The sequence below is a fragment of the Sapajus apella genome, unplaced genomic scaffold (genome assembly GCF_009761245.1).
Source record: "Sapajus apella isolate SASKATOON/1434 unplaced genomic scaffold, GSC_monkey_1.0 scaffold6, whole genome shotgun sequence".
NCBI lineage: Eukaryota > Metazoa > Chordata > Mammalia > Primates > Cebidae > Sapajus > Sapajus apella.
In genome coordinates, this window is record NW_022436946.1 from 40,686,855 (window position 1) to 40,703,078 (window position 16,224).

The window sequence follows — 16,224 nt, forward strand, 5'->3', positions numbered from 1 at the left end:
TTTTTTTTTTTTTTTTTTTTTTTTTTTTTTGGTCTGTATTGCAGGTAATACTCTGTCAGTTTGAGCAAACCTGAGGTCTGTGCTAAATATAACAGCCATGAAATCTGTAAAATCTCTTAAAAATCCCCTCTAAATCCTCTGAAAACCTTCTTCTCTCAAAGAAGAAGGATATGTAATGAGTGATAGAAATCAAGAGGAAAAATTGTATAGAATTGCACTGTGTAATTTGTTCAGTTTGCTTTATCCTGTGTTTGTTTTAGAAGTTGTATTTGTGCATAGTGGTTATTACAAGTATTTTATATTTTTGGATTTGGACTGTAGCATTTTATTGTCAGGATTTCTCCCCCTATGTATTTTGGAAATTGGATGCTAGAGAATTTAAAAAGAGAATAATAATTTTTAATAGTTATTTCTACTTTATTTTCTACCACAGCAAGAAAGAACATTTCCTATAAAATTCCTGGTTTTTTACTAAAAATACACTATTATTTTAATGGTAACTTGATGTATACAGTATATGGCATAATAAAGATGAAAAAAAAATCACTACAATACTAAAATGTGATCTGTTTTGCCACGGCTTGGTGAGGAGATTTTATCAGTTACCTTTAACCTAGGACAATATATCCTGTTTTATAATTTGTTGTTTTCTCTTGTGACACTATATAACTTTTTTTAAAAAATGGAGCTTAGGCCTCATTGGTATCTGGAGCAGTTGAGCCCTTACCTGTTTGTCTGCTTTGTGATTGGCTAAAAGCTGTTGCTAAGCTTGTGTTTTTGTTCTTAGGGAAAGTTAAAAGTTGAGTGTGACCTATTTGAACTGCATCCTGCTGCTTTTGACTCTGCTTTGCTCTTTCCCCTGATCCATATACTTTTTTCTGGCATCTTTTGAAGTTTCGATTTTTAAAAACCCACTTATGTATAATTTAGTGTGCAATATTTGAAGATTGTAACATTTTTAATGTGCATTTATGATATACAAACTAAAGTAGTTTAATTTAAAAAATCTGGTCGAATACTTGAAAGTTGAATTTCTTGACATAAAGCAAGTTCTAATTTTAGAAAGCAAATGCATTATTTTAAAACCTGCCTATTATAAGTATTATAAATTATCTGGATATCAATAATATCTTTGTTAATAGGAACAAATCCAAACTGCAATTTTTTTTTTCAATTGAAATGTAACATGAAAATAGTTACTAGGTCAAAATTTTAAGATTTAGGATAAAGGCTATTCTTGCTCATACTGGCATGTGTGTCACTAAAGGATAAGAGTGACTATATTTTCTTGAGGAGGGCTGAAAGGATTGATAATGCTTTCAGTTATAGACCAGACCCAGGAGAAGCTAAATGAAAGTGCTATTGTAAAAGTAAGTTTGTTCTGTAATTCAGTAGACAAACATTAACTGTTTTAGTCCCAAGAGCTTTTTCTCTTTAAGGATCTATTTGGCATTGATGGGAATAAGACTTTCAACTAGATTCCCCCAGCACTCTGCTGGAACCAGTAGAAATAATTGGAGCATTCTATGAACCTTAAAGCCTGACCCAAGTCTTGAGTGACTGATGTAGAGAGCTATAGACTAGCTTGGATCCTCCAAACAGAATTTGAGTTCCAGGATACAGATCATGAGATGTGGGGTGTGTGTATGTGTGTGTATAAAACAATGATATTCAAATGTGTTTTAATTTCTTTGTCAGCATAGTCTTTAATAAAACAATATTACCAGAATTCTGACATATATAGTATCTGAAACTGTAAAAGTATTTTATCAATAAATTATTTAAGTTCAACTAAATAAAGTTAAATTCATTATCAAATCAATTAGTGAAAACAGTGGGGCTTTTTTATATTTTCAGAAAATTTGAAATTAAGGTGTTATAAATGATGGTTGCAGTATTTCTATATTTTCTTGTATGCATAATATTAAGAAAATCTGGGTTCACACAGATAAGTGCTTTTGTGGGTTTTTAAAAATGTCATTTTTTTTTTTTTTTTTTTTGAGACGGAGTTTCACTCATGTTACCCAGGCTGGAGTGCAATGGCGCGATCTCGGCTCACCGCAACCTCCTCCTCCTGGGTTCAGGCAATTCTCCTGCCTCAGCCTCCTGAGTAGCTGGGATTACAGGCATGCACCACCATGCCCAGCTAATTTTTTGTATTTTTAGTAGAGACGGGGTTTCACCATGTTGACCAGGATGGTCTCGATCTCTTGACCTCGTGATCCACCCGCCTTGGCCTCCCAAAGTGCTGGGATTACAGGCTTGAGCCACCGCGCCCAGCCTAAAAATGTCTTTATACTTTCATTTGTTACCGTTCTCTACATGTTCAGATAAACTTCTCTAGTAATGAACTATAGAAGTTATCCCTGAAGGTATAGACTTAGATAAATGGTTTTGAGTGAAAACTTTTAAAATAGTTCACCTTGCATTCTCAAGATACTCTGCAGTTAAACTGATCCAGAAGCTTGAACAAAAAAAGTGAAAAGAATGATTGATTTCAAACAACTACCTGCATTGTTTATTATAAATATAAAAGTTAAAACAATAAGCACCAAAATGTACACTATCCACTAAGACTAAAGAATCATGATGGGATGTGCCATCCATTCTTTTGACATACAAAATTGACAGTTACACCCTTTCAGGAGCATGTACCAAGCAAATGTGCCTGAGCCTCTCCTGACATCTTTAAAGCAAAGTATCCACTTGCTGGACATCTTTAAAGCAAAGTAACCACTTGCTCTAGGAGTTCACTCATTACTATAGTTTTACTTGAGCTGATGTAAACAGGCATTAATTTTTTTAAAAGACTACAACACACAAACTATACCACTCCTAATCACTGACACATTTATACATTTACAAGAATGTTCAAATGTGCTCAAACACAGATGGTAGGAGAGATATTATTTAGTAACTGAATTATTAGTGGCAATAAATTGTTGTTTTGGTAGTCTCCAATGAATTTAATGTTGATATACATTTGTAGGTTACTTTGAAAAAGAAAGTTCAAATGTAATATTTTATAATATATCTAAAGTATGTGTGAGGAATGGATTTTAAGAAATATAATTTGAAAACCACTGATAATATACAAGGAACTCTGGAGCAGGAAGGGGCCAGGTTCAAGTTAGCTGAAAGCATATAACTCTGAATAAAATCAGGAATTATATTTTTTGCTACTTCTTATTATGGTTTTTTATTTTTTTATTTTTATATAGAGAGAGACAGGATCCCACTGTGTTGCCCAGGCTAGTCTCAAACTCCTGGCCTCAAGTGTTCCTCCCACCTCAGCCTCCCAAAGTGCTGAGATTACAGGCATTGAGTCACTGTGCCCAGCCAGGAATTATATTAAAAGATTAGAACTTTAGAGCTGAAATAAAGTTTGAGAGAACATTAAGTTCAGTTGCCCTTCATTTTAAATTTGAAGAGATTATAACTAGAGAGGTTTTCAGGCTTTTTTTTTCTTTGCAAAGCTAATCAACTAGATGATTCTCCATTTAGTGCTTCCTAACAGAATCCCAAGCTATCTGCTGATCTGTATGATTTATATAAGTGGTTAAGTCTAACCTTAAATCCTATTAAGAGATTTTTTTCTTGTTCATATGATTTAAGAAATGCACATATTTGACATTTAGTAAATATTTATAAAGAATGATTGAATGCTAAATGGTTACACAGTATCAAATTTTCTGTTAATTGATAAAATAATAGTAATGGCATCCATATGTAAACTTACGCAAACATATATTTTAAAAATTAGACTCATAACAAATTAAGAATGGTACCTTCTCTAATTTGTATCATCTGAATAAAATACTATTTTAATGTTTGAGTTATTTGCCAGAAAATAAAAATGCAAAAATTAAGAATATCATATTCTCTATTACTACAAGCAAAATGATCTTGAATTCCATTCACATCTGAATTCCTGTAAAAAGCAGAAATTTTTGAGTGGTATGCTATCTTTTATTTTTCGAAAGTATGTTTTAGCAAAACAGAAAGCTAAAAAACAAGCAAATGTAAATATTTTTATTTGATGAACTACAGTGCCCTAAATGTTTCTATATCCTTTGGGCAAAGGGGGAAATGGCCTACAGGGTGAGAATTTTGGAGGGCAGAACAGACAGGAAAGTTTAGTGAACAGCATTTTATTTTTAAAATACATAATAACCTGCAAGTAGTCTCCAGATGTGGCCTTGTACTTGTTTTCAGGTTAAGGATCCACAACTTAATACCTTCTTGGAAAGCAAGAGACCTCTGAAGGGTCCAGAAAAAGAAGGTGGTTTAAAGGATTAAAGGACCCACAACTAAGGGTTATCACAAAGGAACTGAGTGGGGGCTCTTTGAACTATGCAGAATTTTATTCACCATTTGGTAGTAATAATCATGGGGTGGCAAGGCGTGGACAGGGAAGGAAGGATAGCTGTTATAAACAAAAAACAACTGGATTTTAAAATTTTAGAATATTGTCATTAGTTTGTTTCTTTGAATAAAAATTATCTTTAGTATAAACAAAGCACTTAAAATTCAGTCATGATTAATGACTCATTAATATGCATTTTGCCCAAATGTTTTAACCACAGGTAAAATCCTATGGTTAAATGGCATTAGGTCAGTTCCATTAAGTCTGTGGGCTCAGGATAAGTTAAAGATAGTAGGTTTGGTTTTAATCTATTTTGAATGGCTAATTTTTAATATTATGCCTGGCTAATTCCTTGTATTTAAAATTATAGGTTACATACTAAACCAGTTCCTGGCTTGTGCCCACAAATGGAAGCACTGTGAGAACTTCATGTGTTGATATTGTTTAGGTATAGATGAAATCCAGCCCCTCAAAAACTGTTAGAAAAATTATACAACAGGCTGGGTGCAGTGGCTCATGCCTGTAATTGCAGCACTTTGGGAGGCTGAGGCGGGTGAATCACAAGGTCAGGAGTTCAAGACCAGCCTGGCCAGCATGGTGAAACCCCATCTCTACTAAAAATACAAAAAGTTAGTCAGGTGTGGTGGCACGCACCTGTAGTCCCAGCTACTCGGGAATCTGAGGCAGGAGAATTGCTTGGACCCAGGCGGCAGAGGCTGCAGTGAGCCGAGATCACACCACTGCACTCCAGTCTGGGTGACAGAGTGAGACTCTGTCTCAAAAGAAAAGAAAAGAAAAATTATATAACACAGAGTATATTGACAGTCTGAGAAATATTTTCTACTTGAATATATTTAGTATCTTTTGTTGCCTTTGAGTTTTTATATTTCCTTCTCCTTCTTTAAAATCTTAGTAGTGCCTAACAACATATGGCTTAAAGTCCTAACTGTCCATTTCCCCCACATTCACCTTTCTCGTAGACCTCATAGTATTTCAAATTAAACCCATTCCTTCTTATTTAACTCAGTGATGATGCTGAAAAGTAGCCTCTAAACATTGTAATGTCTGAATGAATTCTCCCACTTAATTTTTATATCTTAACAGACACTTTCTTTTCTATCACTTCACCTTGGATAGACCTGAGGATATTTAAAGCCAAACTTGGTTACAAAATGTTCCATGAATCTTGTCAAACAATGGTATCTTGTCAGATACTTGTAAGTACATGCCTGACTTAACAAGTGATCCATACATGCCTCTGTCAGACCCTATGTAGCTGCTAGCCTGGTAGTGCAGGAGAGCAAGCACAGAAATATCAAATAAAAATCAGAGGACCTTGGGGGTAAATGAGTTCCAAGAAGAAGCAGAGAGATTCTGAAAAAGAGTGCCTAGTAGAGCTGAACCCAAGTACAAGCTGATTCCTCATAGAGCCAGCCTTCCTGCCTAGAAACAGGTGGGTTTTGTGGCCCCTGAGCCTCAAAAATGTTTACCTGAATAGTGAACTTAAAATTCATTATTAGGCTTTCAATTAAGCTTAAAATTTTTTTTAATGGAAACATCTCTTCAGAGTTCATTCATTTGATACATACTTTTTGAGGGTCTCCTGCATGCAGGGCACTAGGACATTGAAAATACAGCAGTGAACAAAAAAGACAAACATTCTGCTTTTATGGAGTTTATATCCTGTTGAGACAAACTAAATAAATATGAGATATCGGTAACTTACAAAGTTAATGTCATTACTTTTAGAAGCTGCTTTCTTCCTCAAACCTACCACTTTTTGAAAAATGGGGGTCTTGTGAGCAACATGTAGGAGGTTGGGTAGATTCAGATGAGATATGTAATGAAGAGGCTTTGGGTAGCAGAAGGCCACCAAAGGTCCAGACGGAGACACTGAAAAGACTGACAGAAATATGGAGGAGAGAAGCTCTCAAAGCCCAAGATCACCCATTCTATGATTTCTTAAAAAAAAAAGAAACTCACACTGAGTAAAAGCAAGGGAGATAATTTTTTCTTTCTTGCTACCATCTTTTCTCACTTCCAGAAGCAACAACTTAAGTGAGTACACAGTTATTAAAAACTTAAATACATATTCAGTAAAAGAAGCAGCCTCGTATAGGGACTGCTGCTTTGGATTCTGACAGACCTGAGTTCTAATTCCAGGCTGTTTTACAAGTTTTGTAACTTTAGACAAGTTGCCCATACTTTGAGTTTCGATGTCACAAATGTGTAAAATAAAAATATATCTGCTTTATACATGTACAGCGTTAAGTCTCTGATGCACAGGAGTTAGCAAGTTACTGGTCTTATTATCAGCCTAGAAAACCTGACCACTATTTAACACATTGATTCTTTGGTGGGTAAAAGCAACTTTCTAGTTTAAAACCACTGACACTTCTTAGAATATTACTATTTACAAATACTGGTGATGCCCCATATTCCTAAACATCTATGTAGAAAGTTAAAACACTGCATTTCTAAAAGAAGAAACCCTAAATGAGAGGAAAATACCAAGGACTTGTCAACATTCTTGCTCCTTTAAAGTAATATAATTCTAAAAATTGAAGAAGTGAAAAAAAAAGTATAGAGCAAATAAGAGGACAAGTTTAAAGTTCAGTGCTAAAAGGATCTTAATGTACCCAAAACATGATGTTGAAAAGGGAAAAAGTGCTTAGCAGACAAGCTATGTAGATAAAAACAGGAAGATATGAGCTGGAGGAGAAAAATCTAGACAAAATTAGTAAGCAGAAGTAGTCTTATAAACCAGGATTTGTTCTAAATGAAACGTTTTAAATGACCATAGGGGATTTTTCAAGAATACTTAAACCACATAAATATAACAAATCCCACTCCCACTCTTAAAGGAGTCCTTTGATTTAATGGCTAAAACCATCCTGTATGTTTTCTAACCAGTTACTGCATTAAGTATAATTCTGATTCCAGTGAAGAAATGTGCAAATCTATTGTACAGGGTTTAACATGTGGTCCAAAAAAGTATGATTATACCTTTTAGCCTAATTACTGCTTTTGCTACTAAAATATATCTATTCCTTGTCATGGATTATACTTTTTAAAGACCTAATGAGTTCAGGGAAGCCACTTGGTCAGGAGAGCAGATAATTTAAGATTTAGCTCCTAAATTTCAGAAACAAGAGTTTGAGGTATGATTGCCTCCCTCAAGGAACTTAGTACCATATCGGGGAGACAAAATCCAGTGTCATCCCCTACACTTTTCTCCCTTCCCATTGTTCTGAAGACTGCCCTCGTGCCTTTCCAAGGTTGCCTCGGCAGCCTTTCTAACTAACTCATCTACCCTACCCCGTTTTGCCCCTTCCAATGTATTTTTCTAAACCTTAGCAGATGTGCAAATCTGATGTCACTCTACTGTTTAGAACTTTCAATAACTCCACAGTAACTCCCTTAAGAATGAAATCCAAATTCCTTAATGAAGCTTAACAATCTCTCGTTATTGCTTCCCCCACCCACCCACCCGTTGCCAGGCTAGAGTGCAGTAGTGTGATCTCAGCTTACTGCAAACTCTGCCTCCCGGGTTCAAGCAATTCTCCTGCCTCAGCCTCCTGAGTAGCTGGAATTACAGGCACGCGCCACCATGCCCAGCTAATTTTTGTATTTTTAGTAGAGACGGGGTTTCACCATGTTGGCCAGGATGGTTTCAATCTCCTGACCTCATGATCTGCCCGCCTTGGCCTCCCAAAGTGCTGGAATTACAGGTGTGAGCCACCATTTCTGGCCTACTGCTTATCTTTTACCTAAACTCCTTCTGTTACTCTCCTTACCCTCTTTTCCAGACCCATTGAGCTTCCTGTATTCTTCCCTAATGGATCACTCTCTCCTTTTTCTGGACCTCTACATATGCTAGATCTTTTACTTAGAACTTTGTGTCTATTCTCCCAAACTCTCCCCCAAATTTTCTTTCCAAGGCCTCTCTACTAATACTCTAAGCTCTAGCTCAGGTGTCTTTTTCCTTCAGGAAGCCTATCTTGAACCACCATTCCAAGTGCACACTTCCCTAATATTTCATAGTTCTCTGTTAAAATCAAGTCATTTAACACCACCTCCTCTTACATAGACGTATCAGCTTGCTCTTGAGAAAAATAAGGCTGAGTACATTACTGCTAAGGACAGATGTAGAGGCAGTGAACCTCATTTTGATACAGCTGAGTAAGTTGACTAAAACCTTTTAAAAGAAAGGAAATATTTTAGAATTACTGTTACTTCTTGGATTAAATGTCAGGATTCTTCCTAAAATAAATATCGAAATGAAATATTTAAATATCAGACTTTGTAAGGTAGCTCTGGCCTATACTGTTCTGTGTTCAGAATGTTCATCTTTTCAGCAGATGTTTATTGCATGCCTGTGTGTGCTCAGCACTAGAGGTTGAGAGGAGAAACACCTTCAGGACATCTGGCCTACCTTCAAAATCTGTGGAAAATACTTTTGATTTAGTGGTTTGAAACAAAACATTCCAAAAGTGAAATCTACACAATGATATTTGCAGGTTAATTAATACATTTGTTGGGCTGGTTGTGGTGGGTCATGCCTGTAATCCCAGCACTTTGGGAGGCAAAGGCAGGAAAATTGCTTGAGTCCAGGAGTTTGAGAGCAGCCTGGACAACATGAGACCCCATCTCTACAAAAATTTGAAAAGTAGCTGGGTGTGGTGGCCTCTGCCTCTAGCTACTCAGGAGGCTGAGGTGGGAGGATCCCTTGAGCTCTGGAGGTCAAGGCTGCAGTGAGCCATGATAATGCCACTGCATTCATCATGGCTGACAGCGAGACTGTCTCACAAAAAAGAAAGAAAAAATTAATACATTTGTTGGAACTCTTGATTACTGTAAATTTAGTTAGAGGCAATCTTTTTATGCTGGAGAATAGAGTGACTAATCTGTAGTGCTCTATAGCAGAGAACAAGAAATTAGTACTCTTTGAGGAATTTAGGTCAGTCTTTATAGAAACCATAAAGGAATCTTGACATTTAATGGCTTGAAGGTTCTCCATAAACTGCTAAATTAGAATATTAAATTAAAATGATTTTTTTTCCACATAAGGCAGCATTGTAATAAATAATAGTTTGAAACTTTCTGGGGAAAAAGGGAATCCTAATTGGAGCTTCCTATACAATTTCAGTATATCTGAAATATTTCTTCAATAAATATCAAACAGTATCAGGCACTACTATATGTATGCAGTTTGCAGTTTTAACTTGCATTTACTTACTTTAAGCCACTTATAATTTAACTGAATACATGCTTTTCCCTTGCCTCTCACTGGAAAATGGAAAGATAAGCATTCTCCATTTTATAAATGTCATAACTTTATGCCATAAAAAGTTTATGGCCTACTAGACAACTAAAACTGTGGTTTCTTCGGAAATAAAATTATACTTCAACTCTTCTAGAACCAGATTCATTTTTTCACATACTTTTGTCTAACTAGTTGTTTTCTTTTTTATTTCGAGACAGAGGCTTGCTTTGTCATCCAGGCTGGAGTGCAGTGGCACAATCTTGGCTCACTGCAACCTCTGCCTCCCGGGTTCAAGCAATTCTCCTGCCACTGCCTCCCAAGCAGCTGGGATTACAGGCACACGCTACCATGCCCAGCTAATTTTTGTAACTTTTTTAGTAGAGATGGAGGTTTCACCATGTTGGCCAGGCTGATCTCGAACCCCTGACCTTGTGATCTGCCCGCCTTGGCCTCCCAAAGTGCTGGGATTACAGGTGTGAGCCACCGCACCCAGCCTTCTAACTAGCATTTATAGCTCACAATCCCATACATCAAGTACATTTATGTTACCAAGTCATTCATTTGCAACCAGTCTATCTTGCAAGGTATGTCATATTGCTGCAAATTGGATCATGTACTGGGTTGTTTTGTTTTTGTATTTGCTTACGACTGAGTGGGCATTTGACTGTTTTAGTGGCTGTGCTCAGTGGATGAGAGCTTGGAAGCCTCTGTAGCCTTTTCTTCTATATCAACATTAACTCAAAATTGCTTCTTTTGACCAGTAAAAAATATTTTGGGCGCTTTAGCTATTTTTCAAAAGCAGTATAGAGAACATACAACATTTATTTATTTGAAGGAGATAAATAAAAAGTAACCATTTTGACATCCACTTTTAAAATGACAATCGAAGAGCTAAAAGAGTAACTTAGTCTTCACTGAGACATTGTAGCATCACTTCTAAGATCGAAACTTATTTTCATTGATGAGTCCTGTTATGCGGCGGTCACCACTGCTATAAATCCCACTTGTTTCCTTGTCACACTGTTACAACTTTTTTTTTAACCTGAGCACTTAAGCTTTGAAAACAGCATAAACATCCAAAAAGATCTAATTTAGGAATTTATTTAAAGAGAGAGAATAGAGTTATGTAAAGAAATAATACTGACACAGGACCGAAGGGATCTGGGTTCTGGGCCCAACAATGTCAGTTTTTCTCCTTTATAACCTATATTTTCCCAAGTTCCTCATCAGATTTCAGAGACTGAAATTCTGTCTTTAAAACCCAAGGAGGGCGCTTATGAAGGAATACTAGAAATTTTAAAGCCTTCAAATATACTTGAGAGGAAAAAAGACAATTCAGAGATAGGCTACCAAGGTTTATCATCTGTGTAGGGGAGGGATATTTCTAGCTTTTACGTGGCTTACCTACGTAGCTTACCAAAATTAACTTTGCATTGATTATAGGCTATGGCCCCGTACGTGTTGCTGCATTTGGCAGCCCTTTCAGCGTCCGTTGGGCATTATGGGAAAGGAAGAAGGGAAATTTCAACAGTTTTTCGGATTTACAGAGAACTTCATTACTCCAGGTGCTGTCGGGGTCAGTCTAGAAGTTGACTAATGTTTGGCTCTAAGTAAATGGCCAAGCGGGGGTGTCGGGGGCAGAGTTCCCTGTCCCTGAAGCCCGAGGACTCGTGCTGCACCTTCCTGACAGTGCACGCTCACCTCGCGGCCCTACGGAGCCCATTCCAGACCTGAGAATTAGCTGTTCCTGGGGAACCTGAGTACCCGAGGTGATTTTTCACCTCGCCGCGTCAGACCGCCCGCTCCACGCCCCCGCGCAGAGGGGCGGGGCTTTGCGGACCCGCGGACCCGCATTGGCTTGCATGGCTGCCAGGGCAGTGAAGTGACGGGCGCGGGGCGGGGCCGCGCGTCTTGTTTGTCGACGTCACCCCGCCCCCCGATGTCCGTGCTGACTGAGGCGCTGCAGCCCAGAGCCGCGGCCGGCTGCCCAGCGCTCGCCGCCTCCGCGCGTCCGCAGCAGTCCCGGCGCCGATATGCGCCTGGCCACCGCCGCAAGCGAGGCGTACACGACTCCGCTGGCGGTCTCGGAGCTGCTGGGCTGCAAGCAGTGTGGCGCGGGCCGCGACCAGGACGAGGTACCTGGGCGAGGGGCTGAGCGGGCGGCCGGGTACCTGGGTGGGTGGGCACCCGGCCGAGTTGCCCTGTGCAACACGGAGGTCACGTCGCCTCCCGACAGTCACTGCCAGTCAGCATCTGAAAACGCTCCCCAAGAAGGGCGCGTGGGCGCCCGGGGAGCAGCGTCCCGGCCCTCCCGCGCCCCTCGGGGGAAAGGGCTGCCTGCGGGTGAGTGGGAGACCTGCACACAATGAGTCGTCCCTGGGCAGAAAATGCTGAGCTGGGAGACCGCGGCCCGGGTCATGTAAATGGAAGTCTCCAAGACGTAAATAACGTTGTCTGAACAAGTCTCCACACGTCAGAAACGCAGCAGAGCTCGAGTCTTGAGGGTGAAACAGCCTGTGGATATGCCCCCTCGATGTCTTGTCTTGTCAAAACAGATTGTTTAGCCACATTCACCCCCCTTTGCCTCCTACTTAAAAAAAGAGAGAAAAAAAGAAAAAAACACATTTGACTCAGGGAAGAGATGATGTCCTGCAAGCTCTATGACGTTATGCACAACGTTTACTCTTGCGTATTAAGCCATCCCTTTTCTGAATTTGCCTTCAGAAAGAGGTTCTTAATTTTAACATCTTGTATCTTTTTCTGAGTGGCTGCAAATAGCACACCATTTGAAAGTTATTAATGTAACCTTAGGTAAAATTCGAACCTTAAATTTGAATTGAAATCAGATGCTGTGAGAGTATTGCCTTAGTTCAAAAATCTAAATGTGAATTTCTCTGCAGCTTTGCCCACTAAAATGACGTGGTTTCATAATTTTTTTAATGGAGTCTATTAGCAGTATACTATGTATATTAGTAGAAGCTTAAATGAAGACCTGTCAGGAAGGTTGTAAAGCACCAAATATTTTTTCGAGATTTTAACACTTGTGGACATATTACATGTTCCTTGTTTACAGATAATAAAACAATCTTTAAAAATCTCTTACAGTATTGCTTTGGAAACTTTACCAAAAAGTGAAAACAGTATGAAAGTGAATTAACATTTACAGTTTCTGTTTGCGGGTTATAATAGATCTTTTCTCTTTTTGAGTAGAAGTGAGCCCCAATCACCATGCTTGAATAGATCTGTTATTTCTGCTGATGTTTGTGTGCAGTCCTGGTTCTTGCCCAGATCTAGAATTTCTAAAGATCGCCATGTAAACTAAAAGACAAATAGATTTGGCTTGCATATTGTTACAGTGCTTATGGGATTGTGTTCAGGAAACCAGGAAGCTCTGTATAGTTGTATTTCATTTTTAATACATCCCAACATGTGGGAAGATAAATTAGGAAGGAACGCTTTATAAGAAAACTATTCACTTTCCAAAAAGAATAATGCAATTCTTTCAAATAGCTAGCTTCCATAAAGCTTTTAAATTAAACACTTTCCAGAAATGGAACTCCTGAGAAAAGTGTAGGGCATACATGTGGCCTAAGTATTACAAATGCAGTAACGTAAAGTCAGTAAGCTTTTTTCTAAAATATAGTTCATAGAAGACAAAAATAAAAGTACCTGGGCTTTCAGCACTTCTGAATCACCTATTAGTATTAATGACAATATTAAAATAATTATTAGTATATTTTGCTATAGTAGAGATATTTCTTCTAGCATTTCCAGATCTCTCCCATTTCTATTTAAAATTTTTGAGTGTCAAATGGCCAGCACCCAGCTATAGACAATCTCCCAGAGAAGGGAGAGTGGGATGGGAACTTTCACTTTTTATTAACGAATCTTTATCTTGTTCAAATGTTTTTCAAAAAACACATACTGCTTTTGTAATTTAAAAAATAAAATTACTGTGTTGTGATAATAATAACAGTGATAATGCAGTGAGGAAAACAAAATGATTCAAATGATTTGTGTATTTTTACTTCTCAGCTAATTTTCCAGGTGGGTAGACTCCGTAAGCCAACAATGCTTTCATTGCACTTGTGGGAAATCATTCATTATTTCACTTAAGGATATTGATATAGATGTATCTCACAAATTTGAAACACCTCTGACTGGAACAGTACTTTTCAGTACACAAACATTGATTCATACAGTGATACAATGAATACATAGTCATCTGTGGTACAACTGTCAACATTCACTAAGAATTTTCACTCTGAAAGTTAGTGTTTTGCATTATACACTGAGGAAACATATCAGAATTAATACTGTGATGGTGGAAGCTGTTGCTGTCTCTTTCAAAGGTGTTTATTAGGTTGTTGAGGGGAGAAGACTGTTAGTTCTCATTTTAGTTTTCCAGCACACTTTCACAGAGAGCCTGTGTGGTTAGTGCTGTGATTAGCATCTATATCTGCTTTTCAACAAGGCCATTTATTGGTGGCAGTTCTGCCTCCTAGAATCTGAATTTACCAAAATTTGTTCAAAGTCTACAGTTAAGTTTCTTACTGCTACAGATGGAGTAATTGAATTAACCTAAATAGGAAGTTATGAAATGTATTTAGTTTGGTTTATTATCACCCCATTGGACACCTGCAGTGCCTTTTTTGATCAGCATCTACTAGAAGAGTTGTAACTAGTTTATCACATGACTAAGAAGTGTTTCAAAAGTGAGTTTTCCAGAAAATTGAAACTTTTTATAAACCCAGAATACTGCTATATAATAACAGTGGTATGTATAAGAATCTCCAAGATATCAAGAAGTCTTAAAGAGACTCAAAAGAGTAATAATGAAAGACACCAACTCAAGAACCAAATGTCATGGATTCAGCCCCCATCTCCACCACTCACTAGTACTGACTAAGCTAGAATACTGGGGTTCAAATCTCAGGGCTTTCATCAGTTAGCTTTGCTAAATGGAGATAATTATAGTACCTGCTTCATAGATTAATGTAAGGATTAGTCTAAGACTCTTGACTTTTTCATGAATATTGTAGAACACCAAATACTCTTTCTAAACTTTAATATCACAGACACATGATCTTTGTTTACAGGTAATATAATTTAAGAGTGTTCAGCTCATAAATACTTTGTGTTAGCAGCAGCAGCTCCTGCTGCTGCTGCTATTTATTATGATGAGCCCTAGTTGCTTTTTCAGTGTTATTCAAGAAATAAGCAGAAAACTAAAAAGCAGTTATCACTGACTGATGTCAGGGTGCCAATCCAAGTCTAGAAACCCCACTTTACCCTCTCTTCCTCTGCTACTTCTGAGAAATAAGCCAAATCTGTTAGACCTTATACCTAATATAAGACTAGAATCTATAATAAAAGACTCATACATGTATAATTTGTAAAATATTATATAGTTTATAATGTGAGATAGTTGAGATTGATGGTATTATTATTTTGTCATCATCCCTGTTTTACAGATTAGGACTCTTCAGCTTGGAGGCTAAATGCTTTATTGGCAGTTATACACTTACTAAACATCAGCATCATGATTTTGGCCTAAACTTTCTGAGTCTACCAAGTGCTTTTTTTTTTTTTTTTTTTTTTTTTCCTATTTCATACTTGATGCATAGGGAAACTTTTTTTAACCTTATTCCATTTTTGTGCTGAACTTTGGGACTTTTACCAATATGAAGAGTCTTCATAAAAGTTTCAGCAATAACAAGTCCCATTGGATGTTTGCAAGGTAATTTTCACCTGTTTTACTTTTTCCAGAAGTTAATTTGTGTGTAACGGGAGGCTGGATGGAGTCAGTGATCCACTTCCTGCCAGTATCAGGACTAGAATAAATTAGGACACATCCAGGAATGCCCCAGATTAGCCCTTTGTCTTCTATTGAGCATGAGATTAAGTAGAAAAGATCATGTTATATTCTTGTATCCTTGTCATATACCCAGTCAGTTAGCTAAGAGAGGGAGAACAAAATATATCTTTGAGTTTAGCCTCCCAATATAGGAGAATAACCTTGATTCTAGAACAGCCATAATTATATTTGTCATTATACCAGTCTTGTTCAATTCTTTCTGTTTGGGAAAGAATTGATTTTTAAAAGATCCATTTATTCCCCCACTTCCTCTTCTCTCCCAATCTTTTCTTTCACTTATTTGCTTTCCCTGGTGCACCTCTTCACCCCACATTTCTGCTTTTATAAAATGGCACAAACATCTCACAACCTCCTCAGCCTAGCTGGAAATTGGCTCTGCTAATCCAAGCGAGAGCTGGGTAAAATTATATTTTACCTAGGACTAGACTTTGGTAAAATAACAAAATGGGAACTTTGATTGTTAGACTCCTTTCTAATCCTTTCTTCAGCTTTCCTATTCTTTGTCCCCAGCTCTTTTGCCAAACTGGTACTCATTGAGGAACGAATGTTATCTTAACACTAAGAGATATTGCATAATGGATCTCTAATCTATTCCAAAGAATATTTGGCTTTTTGTTTTTGTTTTAAAAACATTCTGTTTTTAATTACATAGTTTTTTGTTTGGTTTGGTTTGGGTTTTTTGTTTTTGTTTTTTTAATGTTTTTGTTTTTTAAT

At 37.5% G+C, this 16,224-nt stretch overlaps 1 protein-coding gene across 2 annotated transcripts in view; it reads left to right on the forward strand.

Moving 5' to 3' along the window:
* SESN1 (sestrin 1) overlaps positions 1-16,224 on the forward strand; it is a 109,189-nt gene that overhangs the window by 73,852 nt on the left and 19,113 nt on the right. The window contains exon 1 of one of the 2 annotated variants that reach the window (XM_032275079.1): positions 11,573-11,767. The exons of the other annotated variant lie outside the window; for it this stretch is intronic. Within the exon in view, the coding sequence (XP_032130970.1) occupies positions 11,666-11,767 (102 nt within the window). The 5' untranslated portion in view covers positions 11,573-11,665. Of the gene's footprint in view, positions 1-11,572; positions 11,768-16,224 lie in introns of those variants that run through there. 2 annotated transcript variants of the gene reach the window in all.